The sequence below is a fragment of the Bombina bombina genome, chromosome 6 (assembly GCF_027579735.1).
Source record: "Bombina bombina isolate aBomBom1 chromosome 6, aBomBom1.pri, whole genome shotgun sequence".
Lineage (NCBI taxonomy): Eukaryota > Metazoa > Chordata > Amphibia > Anura > Bombinatoridae > Bombina > Bombina bombina.
In genome coordinates this window covers 1043966399-1043990791 of record NC_069504.1, presented here as the reverse complement: position 1 = coordinate 1043990791, position 24393 = coordinate 1043966399, and the positions used below count along the sequence as shown (strand labels likewise).

The following is a 24393-nucleotide window of genomic DNA, read 5'->3' as shown; positions in this document are numbered from 1 at the left end:
CATTGTGGCGTTAAAAAATGTGTTATATGTTTTGCTTTCTTTTACAAGATATGACGAGTCCATGGATTTCATCCTTATGGGATTACGCCTCCTGGTCAGCAGGAGGAGGCAAAGAGCTCCACAGCAGAGCTGTATATATAGATCCTCTCTTCCCTCCCACTCCAGTCATTCTCTTTGCCTGTGTTAGTGATAGGAAGAGGCAAAGTAAGGTGCTAGTTATAGATTCTTCAATCCAGTGTTTGTTTTTTATGTAATACCACAGTGTATTATGTTATTCTGGGATGTAGCCTAGACCAAATCATTCTCTTCCATAACAATAAGAGAAGCATTTGGTGGCTTTTAAGCCATGGGAATTTATGGGATTTTATTCTCACTGCGCCTCCCATTGATTGTATGCTGCCCTTTTTTTGTGCAAAGTCTGAGGGAAGAAAATACTCAGGACTTTGTTTCCACAGGCCAATGTGAAAGGTGAGATGCCTTGCTGCCGGGCAGCCTTCTAAAGGTAAGTGCTATGCTTTGTTTTTCTGATAAAACCCCTTGGTGTAACAGAAACAAGCTGGGTATTCATGGGTCTCAGTTTTGGGGGCTCCCTATACATGTTTTCAGAAAAGAGCTGGAACTTTTTATTTGGTAAAACATATCCCTGACAGGGGGTTAGCGTTTACAGGAGCAGCCATGTATTTTTAAGCAATTTCTAAAACCCAGCGGCTTCTGTTTAGTTCTCAGCAGACAGGGAGGGTTCCCCTAGCTGGCTGACACTGTTGGGTAGGACCGGACTCCTAATACTTATTTTGAAATAAAGAACAGGCTGTGGGTAGTAGTTATCCGGCTTTTGCACACCTAGGATAAGGGGTTTAATGTGTACATAGCTGCGTATAATGTCCCCTTTCATATGAGGCACTCCTGCCTTTTACTGCTTTTTTTTTTTTTTTTTTTTTTTTTTTTTTTTTACAGAGTAGAAGCCGACGGGTTTTTGCCGTTTAATGTGTGCTGCTGAAAGTTTATTTAACTTTCATTATTAGCCGCATGGATGTTCAAAACTATCAATACACCCACGATGGGTGGTTTTGTGGCAGGCACCATTATGGGCGCACCATTTACTTGTCCCGGCGGTTCAGGGTCATATACGCCCACGATGGGCGGAGCTGTTACCCGCCATTTAGCGCGCAAACAATTTCTGCTCTCTCCGATGGATCGCCGAATACCTCCTCAGCTGTGTTCACTGATACAGCTGAGAGGTTTTTGCGCTGTCCGGAGAGACTTGGGTACATGCGACTATTATAATAAGAGATCGTCGGGCCCGTTTGGATAGTGGCAATAATTAAGCATTCCTATTATAGTGGGGAATTTGTGATACCGGTGCTACTGATAATACCTGGTGTCAGTGCCTTTATCGTTCTAATCTGTTCATACGTTTTGTTTCTATTTGTAAAGAAACGATTGCAGTGCTATTCTGTTTTTCCCTGTGCCTTGGTAGGAAATCCTTTTCAGATGAAGTCTGTACACTGTTGGCTTACACATGCCCTGTGGGGTTCATAAGACTAAGCAGGCATTAAAGGGAGTTTTCAATTTTTTTTTATGAGATCAAACTGCCTGAACAGATTACATACCAGATCAAATGCCAAAGCACACCTGTGTTTATATGCAAAAAGAGACCGTTTACAATATTCTTGTTCTCTTCTGCTCAGTTATAAATACTTTTCTGGATGCCGGTTTGCCGTTTAATGTTAAGCTTTGTACTTAGAATGGTACAAGTGCCCACATAACAAAGTTATTTTTGACCACATGCGGTGCTCTGCGGTTCCTTATAACTTTCATATAGTGTGCACTAGACATGGGTGCTTTCATGATAATTGCATGAGACTGCTGGACAGCAGCCTCCTGAAAGATTAAGGCTCATTCTATTTGGGATGTGGCTTCCTCATGGGCATTTCAAAATGATGCATCTGTTGAACAGATTTGCAAGGCTGCAACTTGATCGTCTCTTCATGCTTTTTCCAAATTTTACATATTTGATACTTTTGCCTCGTCCGAGGCTATTTTTGAGAGAGAGGTTCTTCAAGCAGTGGTGCCTTCCGTTTAGGTTCCTGTCTTGTCCCTCCCTTTCATCCGTGTCCTATAGCTTTGGTATTGTATCCCATAAGTAAGGATGAAATCTGTGGACTCTTCATATCTTGTAAAAGAAAAGGAAATTTATGCTTACCTGATAAATTTATTTCTTTTACAATATGACGAGTCCACGGCCCACCCTGTCATTTTTCTAAGACAGGTCTTTATTTTGATTAAACTTTAGTCACCTCTGCTCCTTGGCTTTGCCTTTCCCTTTCCTAACTTCGGTCGAATGCCTTGAGTGGGAGGGAAGGGAGGAGCTATATATACAGCTCTGCTGTGGAGCTCTTTGCCGCCTCCTGCTGACCCCTCCTGCTTATCCCATAAGTAAGGATGAAATCTGTGGACATGTCATATCGTAAAAGAAAGAAATTTTATCAGGTAAGCATAAATTTCCTTTTTTTAATCCATCACAAGTATAATTAAAAAGGCTCCATGTGAAATCCCACCACAAGTCATTAAAAGGACCACTTGGTGAGCTTTAACTAGACATGTGCAACGCTAAAAAAAAAATAGTTTAGTTTTCATTAGTTAACTAAATTGCCGAAAAGTAATTAAGTTTAAAAAAAAATAATTGTTTTTGCAAATTACTTATGTTTAGTTAATCGTTTTTTTTCGGATCCATTCTTTATTCATATGCATTCTATTCTGAAGTTTAGAATAGAATAATGCATATGAATAAAGAAAACGTAACTTATATGCCGACGATTGACGAAACAAAATTATCTAAAACCGCCGCCGCCAACACTAAACCTATTAACCCCTAAACTGCCCCCCACATCGCAACAGCCTTGATTAAACTATATTAACCCCTAAACCGAACACCCCCTAACTTTAAAGGGACAGTCAACACCCATGAAAACTTTATCCCATACCTTAGGTCAACAAAACAAGATCCTGCACTGCATCCCATCTTCAGTATCACTAAGTTAGGTGGCTAAACTTCAATGAACATTTAGTTTTCAGCGGTAGATATGGCTGCCAAACTCCCCCCACTGTTACGTAGGAGGCTTCTTCTCTAAGTCTTCCGCCAATGAGAATCAAATCCTCGGCTAGATTCTTTAGCCGCGTTCACGGAGACGCTTTCTATTTCTAATAGCGAGTGTACTACAATTATATAGCGCGTGCGCATTAGAAATAGAACAGTGTCCCTGTAAACGAGTATTGATTTAAAACAAGAAGGAGGAGGGGGAGGAGTTTGGTGGCCATATCTACAGCTGAAAACTAAATGTTCATTGAAGATTAGCCACCTAACGTTAGTGTTATTGAAGATGGGATGCGGTGCAGGCTTTTTTTTTTTGTTGTTGATCTAAGGTATGGGATAAAGTTTTCATGGGTGTTGACGGTCCCTTTAACATAATTAAAATAGACCTAAATTAAAGTTACAATTATTTACTAACTATTTAAAAATAAATACAAACTTAACTGTGAAATAAAAATAAAACCTAAGCTTATACTAATAAAAGCTAACATTACCGACATCCTGTTGAGTTACCAAACCGCTTATTTCATTACCAAATCTTTACTCTATACTAGACATATTTTCCCGAATTTCGGGGTATAAGATTAACCTTGATAAGTGCTAAGCTTTGCCAGTGGCTTTACCACAAATCACGAAAAAACATATTGAATTGAACATCGACCTCCGCTGGGCAAAACATTCCTTAAAATATTTGGGTGTCTACTTGACACCCCGGTTAGATCACCTACATAAATACAACTATACTCCATTGATAAGAACAGGCAGGACTTAAGATGGAAAAGACATTTGTTTTCCTGGTACGGAAGACTCTCTGCAGTCAAAATTAACGTTTTTCCACGTCTTTATTTATTCAGGACATTACCACTCAAAATACAGACGCTAGAATTAACCTCACTTCAATCAGAACTGATAGCCTTCATCAGAGGTAGCAAATCTAGAATCTCATCTAATATACTGACACGTCACAGACAACTAGGAGGGGTGGGCATACCAAATTTAGTGGATTATTACAGGGCATCAAGAATCTCCCAACTCTTCTGGGGAGACTATCTAAAGAAATATTATAGATCACTCTAGAATCAGATGTAGAAAACATAGTCAAGATGATATATTATGGAATAAGGGAATACATAAAAAAAACGCATATACCTCTCCTATCACAGAAGCTAGACAACAGGATTTACTTTTTATATGGAAAGGTGAGGGTTTGTTGCCATCATTCTCGTTGCTGATCCCAATTAGATTACTTACAAAGGAAGTTCATAGCATAGTGGACAAATGGGCAAATAAAGGGCTTTATAGGGTGGCAGATTTAGTGACCAATCACAAAATAACATACTCACAGCTAAAGGACATTATTCATCCCTACAAACTACACTGGTATTTATATCTCCAACCATTGACATCCATTAATAAATACATAAAAGGAACGTCTTGGCAACCTAAAACCACAATAGAAAGAATATGACTCACCAGACAGACCACATAAATCCATTTCCAAGCTGTACATAGATATACATACAATTTCTGGCAACACCAAGAATAGTGTCATATACAGGTGGGAAGAAGACATAGAGAGGAGCTTTGACATTGAGGAGTAGAATAATAAAAATAGCATATTGTTGGTATCTTACACCCATGAGGACATCACACATTTCAAAGACGAGTAGCAGGTTGTGTTATAGGGGATGTGGTGAAGAGGGATCTTACAAGCACATGTGGTGGGGGTGCAGAGGTGTTAAGAAAATTTGGCAATCACATCTTATTAGTGTATTGCTAGAAGAAAATTTCCATCTCATGATAGCACAGGCTTTGCTACATGAACACATAGAGAAGTTCGATAATGCTATAAATACACTCATTAGAATACTCTGTACGATCACAAGAACTTGTATAGCAAGACACTGGAAGAGTGGAGTTCCCACTTGGGTAGAGATTAGAAACCAGATCAACACCACATATACGCTCTATGAATTAGCATTACTGGATCTTAGATACAAGGGAGATGTTCAACAAAATATGGTTTTATTGGATGCTTAATGGTCACAAAACGTGGTACCACATACCCCCACAATCTCTGTTTCGATGTTGTTCCCAATGACTCCCCAGGTATTCATTGATGCATATAAAAGTAAATATAGTAGATTTTTGAAAAAGTTGAATGACAAAAGACTCAATTGTTTTTTGTTTCCCTCCCCCCCCCCCCCTTTCTCCCTTGTTTTCTTTTACTGTTTAATGTTCAGATCTGTTTCTTTTCATACTGAACCTTTTGAATATGTAAAACTCAATAAAAATATTTAAACATAAAAGCTAACATTACAAAAAATAACAAACAAAATTATCCAAAAAAACGAAAATTATTTCTATTGTAATACCCCGTTTAAAAAAAAAAAAAAAAAAAAACCCACTACAAAATAAAAAACCTAATCTATAATAAACTACCAAGGGCCCTTTAAAAGGTCCTTTTTTCTTTTTTATGACACAATGAGTCCACGGATCATAATTACTAATGGGATATTCACCTTCTGGTCAGCAGGAGGCAAAGAGCACCACAGCAGAGCTGTTAAATAGCTCCTCCCTTTCCTCCCTCCCACTCCAGTCATTCTCTTTGCCTACGTTGGTGATAGGAAGAGGTAAAGTGAGGTGTTAAAGATTCTTCTATCAAGAGTTTATTTTTAAAGTAGTGCCAGAGAGTGCTGCTTTGTTCTAGGGTGTAGCCGTAGTCCAGATCAGTCTCTTCAGTAGAGCTTTTGGTGGCTTTAAAGCAATGGGAACTTGTGGGACATAATTCTCACTGTGCCTCCCATACTGATGCTGCCCTAACTAGGATGGCTTAAGTCAGATTACTCAGGCTCTATCCTTTTTTCACAGGGCTATGTGAGGGAGAGGACCTCATAAACCTGCTGAGCTGCCCTGCTGTTGGGCAGATTTTAATTGGAAGTGCTAACTTTTTATTCTGGGTCTGGGAGATCTAAGGAAGTGGAGCACTTTATTGGGACATTACTCCTATTCCTATAAGGGCTATAATGCTACCTTACTGCGGTAGCAGGGGTCCTGTGACAGCACATTTTAGCACACTGGTGGAACGAAGTGCGTATTGTGGGGTCCTCAGTCACTTGGGACACAGTTTTATGACTCAGGGGATAATTGTTTGAGTCTCTCACTTGGGCTAACGCTACCTTACTTGCAGTAGCAGGGTTCCTGTGACAGCACATTTTTTAGCTGGGGGAACTAAGTGTGGCTGTTTACCTAATTGTGTGGTTCAGTTGGCTCCCGGTAGCCTCTCTATACATATTAATGACTGGGAGATTGTTTAGTGATACGCCCACGATGGGTGGAGTTACCTTTGGCGCCATTTTGGGCCGCACCTTCCCCTAGCTTAAGGCACAGGCATAATGAAAGTGCCAGGTAATGGAGTATTATCACGCCCACGAGGGGCGGAGCTACGTTGTGGCTGTGTTAGTAATTGAGGTGGAAAACGCAATCTAATATCGGAAGGCTGAGCATCTAACAGTCATTAGTGTTTTTTCCCTCTCAATGCGGGTCCAGCCAGCGCTGTGAGAAGTACAGCGTTTCAGACTTGCTTATGTTTTTTATCATATCGTTTATACAAAGAAATAAACAGTTTAATATGTCTGTCATCAAACTGAGATAAATGAGTCTTATTGCATTTAAATGGACACCTCAGCAAAATCGGAGGTGTAAGTAGGTGCTTCATTATTGGTTTGCTACCTCATTCCTGCGTGCAAAAAGAAAACGTTAGTTTAAAATTTAAAGAGACAGTTACGTTTTTTTTTTATCTGTTAATTTTTATTAACAGAATTTCAGCGGTTACGGTTTATTTCATACTTTGTGATTTAGGATGGAACAAGAACACACAAAAGATGAGTTATATTTTAAAAATTAAAGAGACAGTAACGTTTTTTGCGTCAACATTTTTTTTTCTGAACCTACTCCTAAGACCTTTGCTGTTTAGGAGTCTGTTGACAATGGTCAATCTATAAATGTTCAATATGAAAATAAGGAGCACCGGCTGCGAGATAAGAATAAAATAAGTCTTTTTATTTACACCTTGGCATCATTAAAATTCCATACTATGGCACAAACAATGGAACAAAATTAAAGAAATGGTCAGCAAACAGCAACTGACATGTTTCGGCTCCAAAGCTGTCCTCATAAGCTGCTTATGAGGACAGCTTTGGAGCCGAAACATGTCAGTTGCTGTTTGCTGACCATTTCTTTAATTTTGTTCCATTGTTTGTGCCATCGTATGGAATTTTAATGACGCCAAGGTGTAAATAAAGACTTATTTTATTCTTATCTCGCAGCCGGTGCTCCTTATTTTCATATTGAACATTTGTTGAACTTACCTGCAGTGAGCACGGCTAACTTTAGAGATTACACATAGCCCAGAACACTTCAACCGGAATTAAGTTCCGAAACAAGCAGCAGTTATCTCGGCGAGCTGACGTATCGACCAACAGAGACCAGACCGTGCCCCTCCCGCATACGGCTGAGGAGGGTATGGAGAGCTGACAGGAGGACACCAAAAGACAGACAGGTGTCGGATCCGAGGGAGGATTCTTGGAGCGGAACTTCGGTGGTCATACAGCCTCTACCTTGAGACCGGCCTGGATACATGGGGTGACGGTAAGAACAACTTGTTGTTACAACAAATGGGACTGTGAATATTGGAGTTGGCAAATACTCCCACTGGCTCACTGCTGCTTGTTAAACATAGCGGATACACATATCTTTGCCCCACGCTTTAGTCGCTGTTAATATTGCTGGTAAAGGTCAATCTATGCCACAAATTTCTCCTATAGTGTCCCACTTAACTTTATGGCCCACATGCAGTGCCCTGCGCTTCCTTTTGAACTCCACCCAGAATTTCATGCATTATATGTTCTTCTCACGAGGTAGAAAGCATTACTAGAGGAATTGTTCTCAATCATTTAGAATATAAAATTGTTTGGTTCAGTAGTTACTATTCTGAATGGTTCTTCCCTGTTACCTGAAAGAGGAAGATACTTCAGGATTATCTGAGAGAGAATTCTTAGACTCAGATGGAATAATATATTTTATTTTATCCTGAGGCACTTCCGTTTGTTACTTTAGGACCCGGGGCGACTCCGACAAGAGCCTTGTTCTACGGATGCATGCTCTACGTCTAAGCTTTTTGGGATTCCTGGAAGACCTTGCGGGAATCTGGCTTGACGGACATAATTCTTTTGATATTTTATTAAAAAAAAAAAATATATATATATATATATCTCCTAATAGCCTGCTGTTGAATCAAAGACAGCATGAAGGACATGCCCCAATCCGGGATCGGATCTTGTAGGGGGCAGACTTTCAGTTTTTGCTCAGGCTTGGGTTAGAGATGTTCAGAATCCCTGGGCAAAAGTAAATAGTGTTCCAGGGATTCAAATTAGAGTTCAAAAGTTTTTCCTCCCAGAGGCAGGTTTCTGCTTTCACGACTATCTGCAGATCACTCAAAAGGAGAGGTTCTTACACTGTGTAGGAGACATCTAAGACCTGGGAGTGAGTGATTCCAGTTCCAATAAAGATCCTGGGTCTGGTTTTTTTTAATACCAATCTGAAGGTTCCCTCTTTTTTGTGAACCACAAACAGACAACTTTTTAGATCTCAAGAGTCTAAACAGATTTTCTTAGTGTACCGTCCTTCTTGATGGAAGTTATTCGTCCCATTCTTTCCTTGATCCAAGAGAGTCTATTTAGGGCATCAGTGGATTTAAAGGACGCATACCTTTATGTGCCATTCCCAAGTTCTAAAGTTGGCCTTTCTGGACAAACACTTCCAGTTTGTGACTCTTCCTTACAGCTAGTAAGATTCCACTTGGACATGGTGTTATCCTTCCTGTGGTCTCACGGGTGGAAGGTAAATTTGGAAAAGAGTCCCAAGCACGAGGGTAACTTTCTTGGGAACCTTAATAGATCCCATATAAATGAAGATTTTTCTGACAAAATATCAGGAACTCCGAGGTTATCAATACTTGTCTAGTCATTCAGTCCACTCCTCGGCTTTCAGTGGCTCAGTACATGGAGGTAATCGGGGCGGATTGTGGCGGCAATGGACATCATCCCTTTTGCTTGGTTCCATTTCAGATCTATGCATTTAAGCATGCTCAGGCAATAGATCAGAGATTATACAGATGTGTCTCCTTGAATACCACTGGAGCAGGAGACGAGGGATTCTCTTTAATGGTGGTTGTCTCTGGATTATCTCTCCCACGGATCCTGCTTCCGCAGCCCATCTTGGGTGATTGTGACAAAAGACACCTGTCTTCTAGGGTGGGGAGTAATCTGGGGCTCCCTAAGGGCTCAGGGAGTTTGGACTCATCCAGAGTCGGTACTTCCTTTAAACATTCTGGAGCTGCAAGCAATCTACAATGTTCTTTTGGCCTGGCTTTGTTTAGCCTCGGTCCAGTTTATTAGGTTCCTGTCGATCAAAATGACGTCAGTGGCTTTCATCAATCATCAGGGAGGAACGAGGTGTTTCTTAGCGATGACAGAGGTATCCAATATAGTTCAGAGGGCAGAGGCCCATTCTTGCTGCCTGTTGGCGAGCTACATCCCAAGGTGGAATATTTGGGAGGCGGATTTCCTGAGCAGGCAGTCCTTTCATCCAGGGGAGTGGGAACTCCATCCGGAAGTGTTGTCCAGATTTTTTTCTCAGTTTGTTTTACTTCCTTGGGCCATTGCTCTAATCAAGCAGGAGAGGGCTTCGGTAATCCTCATAGCACCAACTTCGCCTTGTAGGATTTGGTATGCAGATCTGGTGGACATGTCATCTCTGCCACCTTGGAGACTTCCGTTGAGGAAGGACCTTCTAATTAAAGGACCCCTCCTTCACCCAAATCCGTTTTTTCTGAATCTGACTGCTTGGAGATTGAACACTATTATCCAAGCAGGGTTTTACTGACTCGGTCATTGTGACCATGATTCAGGCTCGAAAGCCTGTTTCTAGTCAAATTTATCATATGACGTAAATATCTCTGTGTGAATCCATGGGCTACTCATGGAGTAGATAGGATTCCTAGAATTTTGTCTTTTCTCTAAGAGTGTTTGGAGGAAGGTTTAGCGTCAAGTTCCCTAAGGGGTAACAATTCTCTTTTTTTGTTACTCAAACGTCTGGTAGAGGTTGCAGATGTACAATCCTTTTTGTCAGGCCTTGGTCAGGATCAGGCCTGGGTTCATACCAGTTACTCCTCCATGGAGTCTGAATTTAGTTTTTCAGAGTTCTTCAAGGGGCTCCGTTTGAGCCTATTCTTTCCTTTAGATATTGAGTTGTTATCTTGTAAAGTTTTATTTCTTGTTGCTATTTCTTCTGTTCAGAGTGTGTGAGAGCTCTCGGCATTTCAGTATGAGTCTCCTTATCTTTCCATTCAGATAAGGTAGTTTTAGGTATTAAATTAGGATTTCTTCCTTAGGTTGTTTCTGATTGGAACATTAATCGGGAGATTGTTGTTCCTTTCTTGTGTCGTTATCCTTTTTATCAGAAGGAAGGACTTCTGTTCAATTTGGACGTGGTCCGTGCTTTAAAATTTAATTTTTCAGGCGACGAAGGATTTTCGTCGTGTTTTTTTTTTTTTTTTTTTTTTTTTTTTTTTTTGTGTGTGGTTTTCTCAGGAAAACGGAAGGGACAGAAAGCTACGGCTACTTCTCTTTCTTTTTGGATGTAGAGTATAATACGTTTTGCATATGAGACTGCTGGGCAGCGGTCTCCCGAGAGAGTTATGGCTCATTCCACGAGGGCTGTTGCTTCCTAATGGCCGTTCAAAAATGAAGCTTCTGTGGAACAGATTTGCAAGGTTGCAACTTGGTCCTCTCTTCACACTTTTTCTAAGTTATACAAATTTGACACCTTTGCCTCGGCTGAGGCAGCTTTTGGGAGAAAGGTTCTTCAAGCAGTGGTGCCTTTCGTTTAGGTTCCCTGTCTTGTCCCTCCTGTATCATCTGTGTACTCTATCTTGGGTATTGGATCCCATTAGTAATTATGATGATCTGTGGACTCATCGTGTCATAAAAAAAGAAAATTTTATGCTTGCCCTATTTATTTCTTTTTTGACACGATGAGTCCACGGCCTGCCCTGGGTTTTTAGACAGGTTGTGGGTTATTATAAACTTCAGACACCTCTGCACCTTGGCTTTTCCTTTCTCTTCCTAACTTCGGTCAAATGACTGGAGTGGGAGGGAAGGGAGGAACTATTTAACAGCTCTGCTGTTGTGCTCTTTGCCGCCTCCTGCTGACCAGGAGGTGAATATCTCATTAGTAATTATGATGATCCGTGGACTCATCATGTCAAAAAAGAAATAAATGTATCAGGTAAGCATAAATTTTCTTTTGTAGGGCATTGCCCTAAAATTAACAGCTCTTTTGCAAAAAATAAAATGCACGCCCCCTAACATTACGCACCCCCCCCCCAAACCCACAAAATAAAAATAAACCTAATCTACCCATTGCCCTGAAAAGGGCATTTGTATGGGCATTCCCCTTAAAAGGGCATTCAGCTATTTTTCGGCCCATTAAAAAAAAAAAAAAAAATAATAATCTAAACAAAAACCCTAACACTAACCCCAAAATCGGTACTCACAGTTGCTGAAGTCCGGCAAACAATATTCATCCCAGCATCAAAGCATCTTCATCCAGGCAGCTCCATGTTAATCTATAGCGGGACCGGCATCTTCATCTCTGCGGAGGCGTTGCAGTTGTTGTGCGGAGACGGCGGTCCATTGGTCCGACGTGGAGGTCATCTTCATGTGATAGTCCGCTACACACTGAGGATTCAATGCAAGGTACCCCTTTTATATTGGGGTACTGTTGCATTCCTGTTGGCTGAAAAAATAAAATCAGCCAATAGAAATGAGCTGCTTAAATCCTATTGGCTATTTAAATCAGCCAATAGGATTTAAGCAGCTCTCATTTAGGTTTAGGGGTTAATAGTTTAATTTTAGTTTTTTTGCGATGTGGGAGCCGGCGGTTTAGGGGTTAATAGGTTGTTGGTGTTGGCGATGTTTAGGAATGGTAGTTTAGGGGTTAATAATTTTAGTTCGTGTCTGCAATGTTGGCGAACGGCGGTTTAGGGGTTAATATCTTTAGTGATTTAATTAGTCGGCGATGTCGGAACTGCGGTTTAGATTAGAACAATGAAAAATTCCAAATATGAATAATGGATCCGAAAATTCGGAAACTGATTGATTTATTCATTTTCAGAATCGCCCAAAATTCGTCCGTAAACTAAATTCGGCCAAATCACACATGTCTAGTTTTAACCTGAACCCACAGCAAGATTTTAAATGCACTGTCTCTCTGGGGTATTTGTCAACTTTCCACAGTGTTGTGTGTTGAGATCTTGTGTATACCAAGATCTAGCGGACCAACACTTTACACCTTAATGTCATCATTATGACAAACTGTCAGAAGTTGATTACACCTATTGATTGACTTAGACTCTTCCGTAATGTGCGTTGCTTGCCTTTGTATGCATGTGGTTAAGGTGAAATTACCGCCCAGGCAGCAATGATTGTGACTTTGATGTAGCCTCATTAAATCCATAGTGGCCATGGTAACATTCTATCTTGCTACAACATGGCAAGCCTTGGTAATTCAGTCAAGGTAGTCAGTTTCTGGGTTTAGCTTGAATTAATTATAAGGGGGGTGGGCAGGAGTGAAGATAGGTTAAACTAGAGAATATTCATAAAGCAAGACATGATTTAAGCTTACCTGATAAATGTATTTATTTCTTGACACGAGTCCACGGATCATCATAATTACTATTGGGAAAATCACGCCTGACCAGCAGGAGGAGGGAAAGAGCACCACAGCAAAGCTGTTAAATACGACTCCCCTTACCCACAACAAGTGTTCCCTCTAAGGCCAGTTTTGTGTGTGGCCCAGCAGTGAAACGGTTAATTAGGTAACCACACCCTGCAATTGGCAAACACTGCACAATGCCGATGGCAAGGTATGGTTCTCTTGTTAACTGTTTCACTGCTGGGCTGCACACAAAACTGTCCTTACGGAACACTGCCCACAACGCTCAGTCATTCGACCAAAGAGAAATGAGAAAGGAAGTAAGGTGCAGAGTTGCCTGAGGTTTATGCAAAAATAAACTGTCTGAAAATACAGGGTGGGCCGTGGACTCGTGTCAAGAAATAAATTTATCAGGTAAGCATAAATTTATTTTTTCTTTCCAATGACACAAGTCCACGGATCATCATAATTACTATTGGGAATCAATACCCAAGCTAGAGGACACAGATAAGGGAGGGACAAGACAGTTAGCCCGAACAGAAGGCACCCCTGCTTGAAGAACTTTTCTCCCAAAAAATTCCCCAGCCGAGGCAAAAAAAATCAAACTAATATAATTTAGAAAAAATTGTTCCACAGAGGCCTCATCTTTGAAGGCCCGAGAAGAGGACACCACCCCAGTGGAGGGGGCTGAAATACTCTCAGGAGGCTATTATCCAGTAGGCTTATGATCCCTATGATTAAAACTTTGCAACCAGAGAAGAAAAGTGGAAGAAGCTTTCCGGCATATATGTTTATCCAGAAAAACCAAAACAATGCAGAAGACTGACAAAGTTCCTGAGAAAGAAGATAAAATGCTTGGGCCCGCACAACATCTAGGATGTGCAACAGCCTATCTTCATGAAAGAAGGAATAGGACAGAGAAAAATTAACATCTTCCAGAATAAAAACTTCTGTCCGAAAAGGACCCTAGAAAGAAAACCAGACTTGGTACGAAGAACTGCCTTATCTGTCAGAATACGAGATAAGGAGAACCACACTGCCAAGATGAGTCTAACTCTGAACAGAACTCTTGATTTGCAACTTAGAGCAACAAAGTTTACAACTAAACCATCGTAGGACACCATCCGCAAAATGGAATTAGCCGAAATCTGACCCTTGAGAGTACTAAAAGATAACTCCTCAAGATCTTCCTGGAGAAAAGATAAAATCCTTGGGACCCATAATATCTAGAAATAAACTGAGCCTGAACCATGGTCTGCATGACCGATTCGGAAAAACCCACGCTTAGCTAAATTCAAGCCAGCAACTTCAGAGAAACGAAATTTGGATGAAATCTCCAAGGAGGTAGAGACGACATCTCTACTAGATCCCCCTACCAGAACTTACATGCTACGCAGGAGCCAATAGAACAAAAACAATGCTCTCTCCTATTTGATCTGAACGAAGACTCATGGAAGGAGAACAAACAGAGAAAAAAGGGTAAGTCAACCTGAAGTTACAAAGAACTTAATCTATCAGAAAAGCATGAAGATCTCTTGATCTTGACCAAACAAGGAAAACTTTGATGTTCTGACTAGACTCCATGTGAACCAATTCTGGTAAGCCCCAAATGGATGTTAACCTGAAGAACACCTTTGGATGGAGGTCCCCCTCCTCGAGATGGGAAGTCTATCTGAACAGAACTCCGCTTCCCAGAAGTCCACTCTAGAAAAGTGTATGGCCAATAAACAGAACTGTGTGCACCTGCCCACATAAAAATCTGAACACTTCCTACATGACTAAGGAACTCGGATAAGAAAATATTAAAGCCTTAGGGGCTGTATTGGCAGACTAGGACCCAATAAACTGGCATAAGACAACTGAAACCAAGCCATCAGAGCATTGTAAACCATTATAAACTCCAAAATGATAAAAGGGAGAGTAGACTTCTCACAGGACCAACGTCCCTGCTCTTCGAGTCCCAGACTCCTCCCCAGCCCATAATGCTAGCGTTCGCGATCACAAACATCCAGGAAGGTCTCCGAAGCCTGAGTTCTGAGACCTAATTCCTGACAACCCACCATGGGAAGAGACTCTTGTCGATTGATCCAGACCTATTCTCTGATACAATCTGAATAATCTCCATTCCACTGACTGAGCAACTGCAGAACTCTCAAACAAAATCGAAAAGTGATGATGCCCATGTAAGCACCATCAGACCAATTGCCTCCATACACTGAACCGCTGATGCCGAACAGAAGACTGAAGAAAAAAGCAAGAGGAAGGGTTTTGTCTTCTCTGCCAGAAGGATTTCCATCGATAGGGAAACAATTATAGTGCCTATGCAGACTTCCCTGTAGCTGAGACAAGGAACTTCCTTACCAGCTCCATTACCAACCGTGGAACGAAGAAAACAAACTTCTGAATGAGAATTTGTTTAAAGGAGGATGGCACCTAAACCAATAGGCCATCCAGGTGAGCCGCCACTCCCGAAACCATTGAGAAAACTTGAAGCTATGGCAAAGCCCTTGTTGAACCACAAACCAAAATAGTTTGGCTTGAAAGTAAAACACAAATCGGAGAAGAACCCTTTTATGGGAACCTGAGTCTGCATCCTTTAGATCTAAGGAAGGAAAAAATGGCAGGCACTGCACACGAATATGATATGCAAATAAAAATGGCGTCAGATTGTTGCCTTTGTCCACACCACCTGTCTGTATGCCTGTTTGAGGACCTGTACCGCACAGTATTGTACTCTTTGGATTGGTATTTACCATGTACAACACTAATAAAGTGGACGATTTTTATTTGCATATCATATTCGTGTGCAGTGCCTGATGTTTTTTCCTTCCTATAATACTTTGGTAGTTGGGCTGCGCTACCTCGGGCTACGGCACTCCAGGGTCTGGGTACACACAGCTGAGTTTTTACTTCCGGTATCACCGGACGGAGGTCATTCAACGTTCTTGTGCTGCCGGATCTACTTTCCTCTATCCTTTAGATCTAAGGTCACTTGAAATCAATCCTCTCACCAAAAAAGAATGTAGTGACTTTTTTTTTTTTTTTTTAAACCACGAATAACATGGAAAATAAACTAACCCCTGTTCCCAAACTGAAACTGGACAATCACTCCCAGAGAGGAAGATCCTAAACACGTTTCTTCTTATCTGACTACAGATAATCTTGAGAGATGAAACCTGTTTCTGGGAGGACTCTGGAATACTCTATCTACAGCCCCTTTAGGTCTAGGAGGAATTCTGTAAATGGACATCCAGGGCCAACAGATGGATGCGAACCAAAAACCTTTCAATTGCAAAGCCATAAACCTAACCCCTAGGCTATATTGGCTTCTTCCTGACAGGGCTGTGAGGGGAACCAAACCCATGGTTCTGTGCTTTACTGTTCTGTTTGCTAATTTGTTAAGGCAGGAAAAAAACAGGAAGACTGCCCCCCATAGGATCCGATCCTGTCTCGGGGGGTAAACCCTACATGCTGAATAAGAATTAGCTGTGGGTGTCTTTAATTACCTCCCCTGATCCAATACAGATCGAGTATCCACGAGGACTTGAACTACTCCTGCTTGGAAAACCAAGGGGAAGAACTTCTTGAAGGTACAAAGTAACGAAAATTAACAGAAATAATAATAAAAAATAAATTGGCCTAACAGCCTTACTGTGGAAACAGACCAGGCGTCGCACCAAAGGATGCCACACTTGTTCATAAAAGACTTCACCCTTAAAGGAACAGCCATTTTAATCAGAATAATAAAGGTCCCTACTACTTTAAGTGCCATGTGTCATGATAAATAAGGGAGACAGTCTGTTACAAACCGGAGATGGGGGGGAAAAAGAATACCTTGACCTCTCCCATACCTGAGAAAATTCTCCTAGCATAGTCGATAACAGGATATATAAAAATTATTAGATTCTTGAGGATTGACAATGACAGGAGAGTGGAAGTCTACCAAGAAGCCAGCCCTCCTAAATATCAAAGGAGAGTTGACAACGACAGGGGTATCTATGTCGACCAGTAGCAAAAACCTCCCTTAACAGTACAAGAGGTATTCAAGCATATACCTGAAGGCGATCACTTCAGTATCAGATAAAAGAATTATACTGTCCAAAAACTGAGATTTAATCAGTTAAAAACAGCTGATACATAACAGCTATGGCTACTCGTTGCATCAGGGAGATTAAAGGCTACATTGCCACTGCTAGAGCTTGAACTGCAACCCTGACGTTTGGACAAATACTGCAGCTAGGCTATTTAGAATCTGAGCCATCTCGGCAGTAGATACCACAACGGTTTGACATTACCCCTGCCCCCCAGAGTAATTGAATCTCTGACAACGGGGACAGAAAACAAACTCCCCGCTCCGTTCTCAGATGGATAATGCGGGGTCACATGACAAAAACATCGGCAACATGCAGAAAATGGCGCAGCTCCACAAGAAAACTAAGAAGAAAGACGGAGACATCTGAAAGGTGCACAGAGTGCTCAATTAAACCTCCCGTTCTATCAGAACAACCAACTACCTAAAAACACTGCTCCAAAAAGTTGCACTTTACTCTAGGAGCGGAAGGCATTAAAAGTAAAACGAAAATCTTGCTTGAGGAGAAAGCTGCGCTTTTAAGAAAACGCATGCTTCCAACCGACATAACGTTATACAAGGAGCATTCGCGTATCTATAGCTGTGTCACAAAATCGCTCCCTTGTAGGGACCGATAAAGAAAACAAATAACAGAGCATAAATCATGTGGAAAAAGTACAAAGCACGTTTGAACACCTGAAACCATGAAGTCTAAATTAAATGCACAGAATGCTGCCATGTAGCAAAAATAAGAGCCCCAATATTCCTTTTTAACCCCTTCAGGCCAATAAAGGGTAAACTGTCTCTAAATGTGCCTGCACCCTGCCAGAATAGATATTCTAGCAAGGAAATATACTGACCCAAATAATCTTTGCAGTTTAAGGTGCACCATCTCCCATCCTTAGAAGATAAAAGGCACTTGCCTGCATCTAGCCATCCGGCAGGGGGACAGCCTACCCAGCGTGAGAGGATGCTGTTCCTCACATAGGCCTGTAGAAAAAAGACGGAGTAAACTTACTCAGGCTTGCTATACCAGGGCAGCAACATGTTAGGAACTTGTAAATTGTGCTTTGCTGTGTTTTCCTAATGGCTTTAAAGCTACTACTGCCCTACTGAAGAGACTGACATGGACTACGGCTACACCCCAAGAAAAAAACAGAGCAAACTTGCTCTGCTTAAGAAATAACAAACTCTTGATTGAAGAATCAGACACCAACTTTACCACCTCCTTGCAATGATACAAGCAAAGAGAATGACGGGGGGGGGGTTGTGTATAAGGGGAGTGGTATTTAAGATCTTTGCTGTGGTGCTCTTTGCCGCCTCCTGCTGGTCAGGAGTAATATTCCCAATAGTAATTATGATGATCCGTGGACTCGTGTCATTAGAAAGAAATGTGACTATCTGTTCTGGTAGAAGATGAGTCTCACCTATGGGAAGCTTACCAGGGAGGTGATTGGTTAGTTTTGTGCACCAACAGTATTGCTTTGTTTCTTTAAGATCTTTACATGTGAAAATCAGGTAGAATTTAAATGAAACTAAAGTGGCTGTTTTTTTTGTTTTTCTTTGTTTTTTCTTTCCCTCTCTCTACAGATTAGACATGTCCAAGCGATTGTGGTTCATAAAGACTTTAGTCAAGAAACCTATGATTATGATATTGCCTTGGTTTTTTTAAAGGAGCCTCTAAAGATTAACAGCTATGTTCGGCCAATATGTCTGCCCCCAAGTGATGAACCTCTTTCTCCTTCCTCAATGTGTGTGGTCACTGGTTGGGGGAACACTCTAGAAGGTATCTTCCTCTTGTGAAGTGACATTCATCCAGGTGTACTCAATATAACTGTATAACACACAGTTTATAAAATCAGTGCCAGCTTATCCATTAGGTACAGTGCCTAGGGCTCAAATTTGTTTTAATTTCCTTTAAAATGAGAAGAAGAAACTTTTGGAGTTTATTTTTAAATTGTTTTCCCCTCTTTCACCAGAAATCCCTAATCTAAACATATAACTTATTACTGAAATTACATATTATGCCTCCTGAAGATCTGAGGTCTTGTTGCCTCTCTCCCTGCCTCCATTTGTCATTGAATCTGTCAAATCATTTTATGAAGGTGTTGAAGTGCACAGCATGAAAGGCTAAGCCTCAGATCATGGAGTGTGGTTCATGTTAGAATAGGAACACGGGGGAGCAAACAATTATGCAGGTTGGGTAGGTGCCTACCCTGGCCCTCCTTTAGTGATACCAGTATTCAGGCACTCGGGCCAACTGAATGAAGATGGAGAGACTAGAGGGGCCCACTTAGCCTCAGTGCACAATAATTGAGATGCATATTTTGACTGAGTTGGTATAAAGATGAATATAATCCAGTCTGGATTATAGTCCTAGTTATACCAACACTGCCATAAAATTATCATTTTTAACTAGGGACCCATGAGTCATAATGTAGCCCTGTGCAAGACAAATATGGAGATTCTCCCAATAACATGGATTTATTTTAATTTTGTAATGCCCACAAGTCTGTGGTAATAGAAGTGAGAGAGCCTGTGGCTGATTAAAGGGACATAATACCCATATGCTAAAACACTTGAGTGATGCAGCATAGCTGTAAGAAGCTGACAAGAAAATATCAATTGAACATCTCTAGGTAAAAAAAGGTTGTGGTTTTTTTTTAAATTTGTCATGCTGAAATATTATTTTTTATACTTTAGATGGGACCTCTGCCACTCGCTTGCAGCAGCTAGAGCTCCCTATACTAGATAACCAAGTCTGTAACAAATCATATTACTCAGATCACCCTGGGGGAATCACAGATCGCATGTTCTGTGCAGGGTTTCCATCTCTTCAAGGAAAAGATTCATGCCAGGTAGTATCCTAAACTTTTATTTATTTTTTGTCTTCTAAAATGTGAAAGCGATCTTAAAAGTCAAAATTATACTTTAATGGTTCACACAGAACATGGTATTTTAGAAAACCTTTCAAATAACTTTGTTCTATTGGTTTCCTTTGCTGAAAAGCATACCTAGGTAGACTCAGTAGCAGAAATGCGCTACTGGGAGCTAGCTGCTGATTGGTTGCTACACACACCTTGTTTTTGGCTCAGCAGATGTGCTCAACTAGGTCCAGTAGTACTTTACTACTCTGGAGGGTTTGCAGGGTTTAGACACCTACTCAAGCGATAGTACAGTTATAAAATAAACACAGGAAAGCTTTTTCTTTTTTCACTTATGTCACTTACATATAATAACATCAATAATATAAACACTAACATATTTGGAATGAGCTGTCTTTGGTGGGAAAATAATCATGGCTTAAAGAAGCCTAAAACCCTTTGCAAGGCTCTTATGTAGTGTGCCCTTCCATTATTTGTACCTTTTTTAATCCTGAGAATTGGAAGTATATTGCAATTTTTAATAAAAAAATGTTTTATCTGTGCACTTTCAACAAAAAAGTTGAATATTTTTGTAGAATATTTTTGTAGATATGTAGACAAATCAAATCTCAAATGTGTATTCATCATTTTCTTTACATTTTAGGGAGATTCAGGAGGGCCCCTAGTCTGCGATAATGATAAACCGTTTTTTCTCTATGGACTCGTCAGCTGGGGAGAGGGATGTGCAAGGGCAAAGAGACCTGGTGTGTACACCAAGGTCCGTATGTTCTTGAGCTGGATACAAGAAACGCAACAAGGTACACTCATAAGACACCTGAAGTTTAAAATATCTATTGCCAAATGTGTAGAATATGTAAGCAATAAAGCTAAGAAAAGAATAAGACATACTAGATTTGTGGATCTGCAAATTTTACTGAATTTGAGAACAATACTGCTCTAAATTTATTTAATCCCTATAATGCAGGGGCGCCTAAACCTTTTTGAGTGGACCTGTTGTAATGCAAAATTGATGAGGGGGTCCCATTACGTGATACTGTTATCGATGGTGATGCAAAATAAGACTATTTGTAGTTAAAAATAGATTGAAAAGGAGTTATTTAACTGTGTATATACTAAGAAAATCTACAGAATCTTGTACAAATTCACACGCTTAGTTACCTAATGAGAAGTTAGTTTTTTTTAAATAAAAATAACAACTAATCCAAACTCTGATGCTTATGTTCTCCTCAGTAGTGCTGATTCTGAAGTCTACACAAACCCTGGGTGTGAATGGCTGGATGTGGCCCTTGGCTCATAGTTTGGACAGCCCGGTTATAAAATCATGTTTAGGAGATAAGCATTTTAATGATATTTCTTTCACCAGATTGTGAGAGTCCAAGACATTGTGCGGGAAGTTACCCTCTTGTCCACTAGGAGGCGGCACACACCCCAACATACCAGAGCTTTAAATCTTTTCCACTACCCTGAATTGAGTCGCTTGTTTGCCTCCTTGATGGGTGAATTCTGAAGTGCATCTACTTGTCGTTGAGAAGGGTTCTCTAACCAATCTGAGACACATTTCCTCCTCAGTGCTTAGTCATAGGCGTAGACAGGAGTTTTCAGCCACGTAATGAAAACTTTTCCCTTTGTGGAAATGTCAGTCCTCCCAGGGGATTTGCTGATGTATCTGCCACTTTCCTGGTCTATAGTGTGCTGCTGCTTGTGTGCGCCACAGACCTCCCCAGGTAACATGCAGATTTATCCAGTCATTACAATTGTCCCAATTTGAAAGGCGCATTTCCAAATTCTGAGCTCTGTACCTCCTAAGTATTTCCCATAGGCATGGCCATCGACCAGCCATTCCCGCCCCTATTGACAAATGCCCCCCCTCCCCAACTTCTAGAGTCCCTCATACCTAGGAAAAAAGGTTGGGAAGTATTTGTCTGCCAATCCCATGGGTTGTAGAATGCTGTTGGATCCTTGGCATTGTGCTTGTATTGCATGGAATGGGCTTGTCTATTGAAAATATGGTAGCTCCTTTGTTTAGGTCTGCTTTCATTGTTGCCTATGTAGTTACTGCGGTTTGGTGTGACAACCTTTCAGAATACATTTCTGGTAAATTACTCTTGATAAAGATTCAGCATTGCCTGAAACTTATGAAAACTGCAAACTGCTTTATTTGTGATGCAGCTGTGGAAATAATTTGCTTTAATGTAAAGAATGATATTTTGGCAAAGCAAGCTTTATGGCTCAAATCTTAGTCTGACATGGTTTCTTTCATAAGATGGGTCAACAAGCCATTACTTCTGGGATTCAATTCCTCACCACATAGGATGCAGAGATTCCCTAAGCTGTAAGAGCACTTAATCCTTCTCACATCTCTGGTATTTTAGTCTGACCTTTTGACTCTCAGGCAGAAAGTGGAGAAGTGAGTTGTGCTCCAGTTTCTTTGTGAACAAAAAAGGGTTTTCAAACCTATGTGAGAATTTTTTTATTTTTTTTTATTTTTAAGGATTCCTGGATTTACATAGCGGGGAATTTATCACTAGCCTACTAAAGGTGTCTCAGGAACTGGTCTCTTTAATCCAACAGGAGGATGTCTGCCACAGGTCTCATGGGTACTTGTTCCTTAGCCGCCTCCTGTTGGGTCATTGTTGTACTTATCGTTTTTTATATCTGCTGTTTGCACAGCACTGGATGGGCACTCTACTGTGAAATGTTAATATTTTCATGTTGGGTTTGCGCACGAGTAGGGTGTTGGGCTCCCCCCCCCCACTGTTTGCGCTTTATTGAAGTCTATGGCGGGAACAAGTTAATGCTGTTTCGCAATATTCTAACTTTGACTTTTTGCACACGTCAGGATAATTTCAACTTGCAATATTCGTGCAAAAAACTTCTATCAGTTATCGATAAATAGCTACTCCACTCGTACTCTAGCACTTATTCTAGTAATTATGGAAATCTTTTTTTTTTTTATATGGTAATAGCTATTTAATATAATATTCAGCTAATTCACCTGCGAGTTACATTTTAAATGCAACATCTTATCCTCTGTTAAATCCTTTTTACTGTGTATATAACAATTTGGTAATGTTAGAGGGAGTCTTTGTTAGTAACTGGGCAAAATTTGATAGGCGGTTTCCTTTACCGGCTTACCGGAGATTTGGGAACATTTCCTGTGGTGGATGTGCTATTCGCTTTAGCCAAACACACCACATTTCCTTTCGAGAATAGTACTTTTTTTTAAATTTTTTTTTAGGAACCATATAAACATGGAATTGGTAACCTTTCATCGAAATGCCATTTTCAGCAAACCATTGCTTCTGTAACAGCTGTCTGCTTTTTGGTATGACAATGTCTGGTCAAGCAAATCTCAGAAGACTCTGAATGTAGGTTTCCAAAATTACTTGAAAGTTGACTAATGCACTTATGTGTGGTCCCATTGTTGACAAAGTAATATACTTGGTATAATATCTAATTAGCAGTGCTGACCTGGTGTCAGAGGAGACTTTTTTATTTATTTTTTTTATTTGTTTCTTTATCATCTCTCCTTTTCAAGGAAGAATGTATTATCTTGATCTTATTTCCACTATGCCTGGAGAAAAATAAACGTTTGTCCTTCAGGACAAGAAGTCAATCTAGGTACCAAAAATCTTCCTCCTCCTTACAATGATCTGAGCCTTCAATACAATCCTGGAAGTTTAATCCAGTTGGAACAAGGCCAAGTATTCTGAGTTCTCTAACTCTTCCAAATCATCATGAAGGCATGGCCCCAGTCCAGATTCTTTTCTGGTAAGTGTTGGTGTTTTTTTTTGTTTGTTTGTTTTTAGGCCTGATTATAAAGCCATCCATCATAATGTAGTTCTAAACATTTTACCAGGATTACTGACTAGTTTTCAAATTAAGGGATTTAAAGGACCAGTCAACACAGTCGATTTGCATAATCAACAAATGCAAGATAACAAGACAATGCAATAGAACTTAGTCTGAACTTCAAATGAGTAGTAGATTTTTTTTCTGACAATGTTATGTTATGTCTATTTCCACTCCCCCTGTACCATGTGACAGCCATCAGCCAATCAAAAATGCATACACATACCATGTGACAGCCATCAGCCATTCACAAATGCATACACACTTATTCTTGCACATGCTCAGTAGGAGCTGGTGGCTCAAAAAGTTAAAATATAAAAAGACTGTGCACATTTTGTTAATGGAAGTAAATTGGAAAGTTGTTTAAAAATGACATGCTCTATCTGAATAATGGAAGTTTAATTTTGATTGAGTGTCCCTTTAAGAGGAAGGGGTCTGGTGTCTCACATTCCAAAAGACTTTCCAGATTTTTTCTAAGTTTTTTGGAACAAGGCCAAGGATTTTATTCCATCCTTTTCCATTATTCCCAAGAAAAAGGCAATTTTTGGAACTTTTCTGGACTTAAGTTTTGAAACTCTTTTTGCAGAGTTTACTTTTCAAAATAACAATCTGGACAATTATACCCCCTTATTCAACAGAGTCAATTTATATCTGTTAAACTAAGGTTCTAGGAACTCTCTCGTCTAATAAATCATTTAGTTCAGTGGCTCTATACCTGG

At 40.4% G+C, this 24393-nt stretch overlaps 1 protein-coding gene across 1 annotated transcript in view; it reads left to right on the top strand.

The window, feature by feature from the left end:
* Positions 1 to 24393, top strand: part of OVCH1 (ovochymase 1) — a 173544-nt gene that overhangs the window by 87171 nt on the left and 61980 nt on the right. Inside the window, exons 19-21 of the mRNA XM_053719672.1 lie at positions 18528 to 18723; positions 19641 to 19795; positions 20466 to 20619. Coding sequence (XP_053575647.1) covers positions 18528 to 18723; positions 19641 to 19795; positions 20466 to 20619 — 505 coding nt within the window. The remainder of the gene's footprint in view (positions 1 to 18527; positions 18724 to 19640; positions 19796 to 20465; positions 20620 to 24393) is intronic.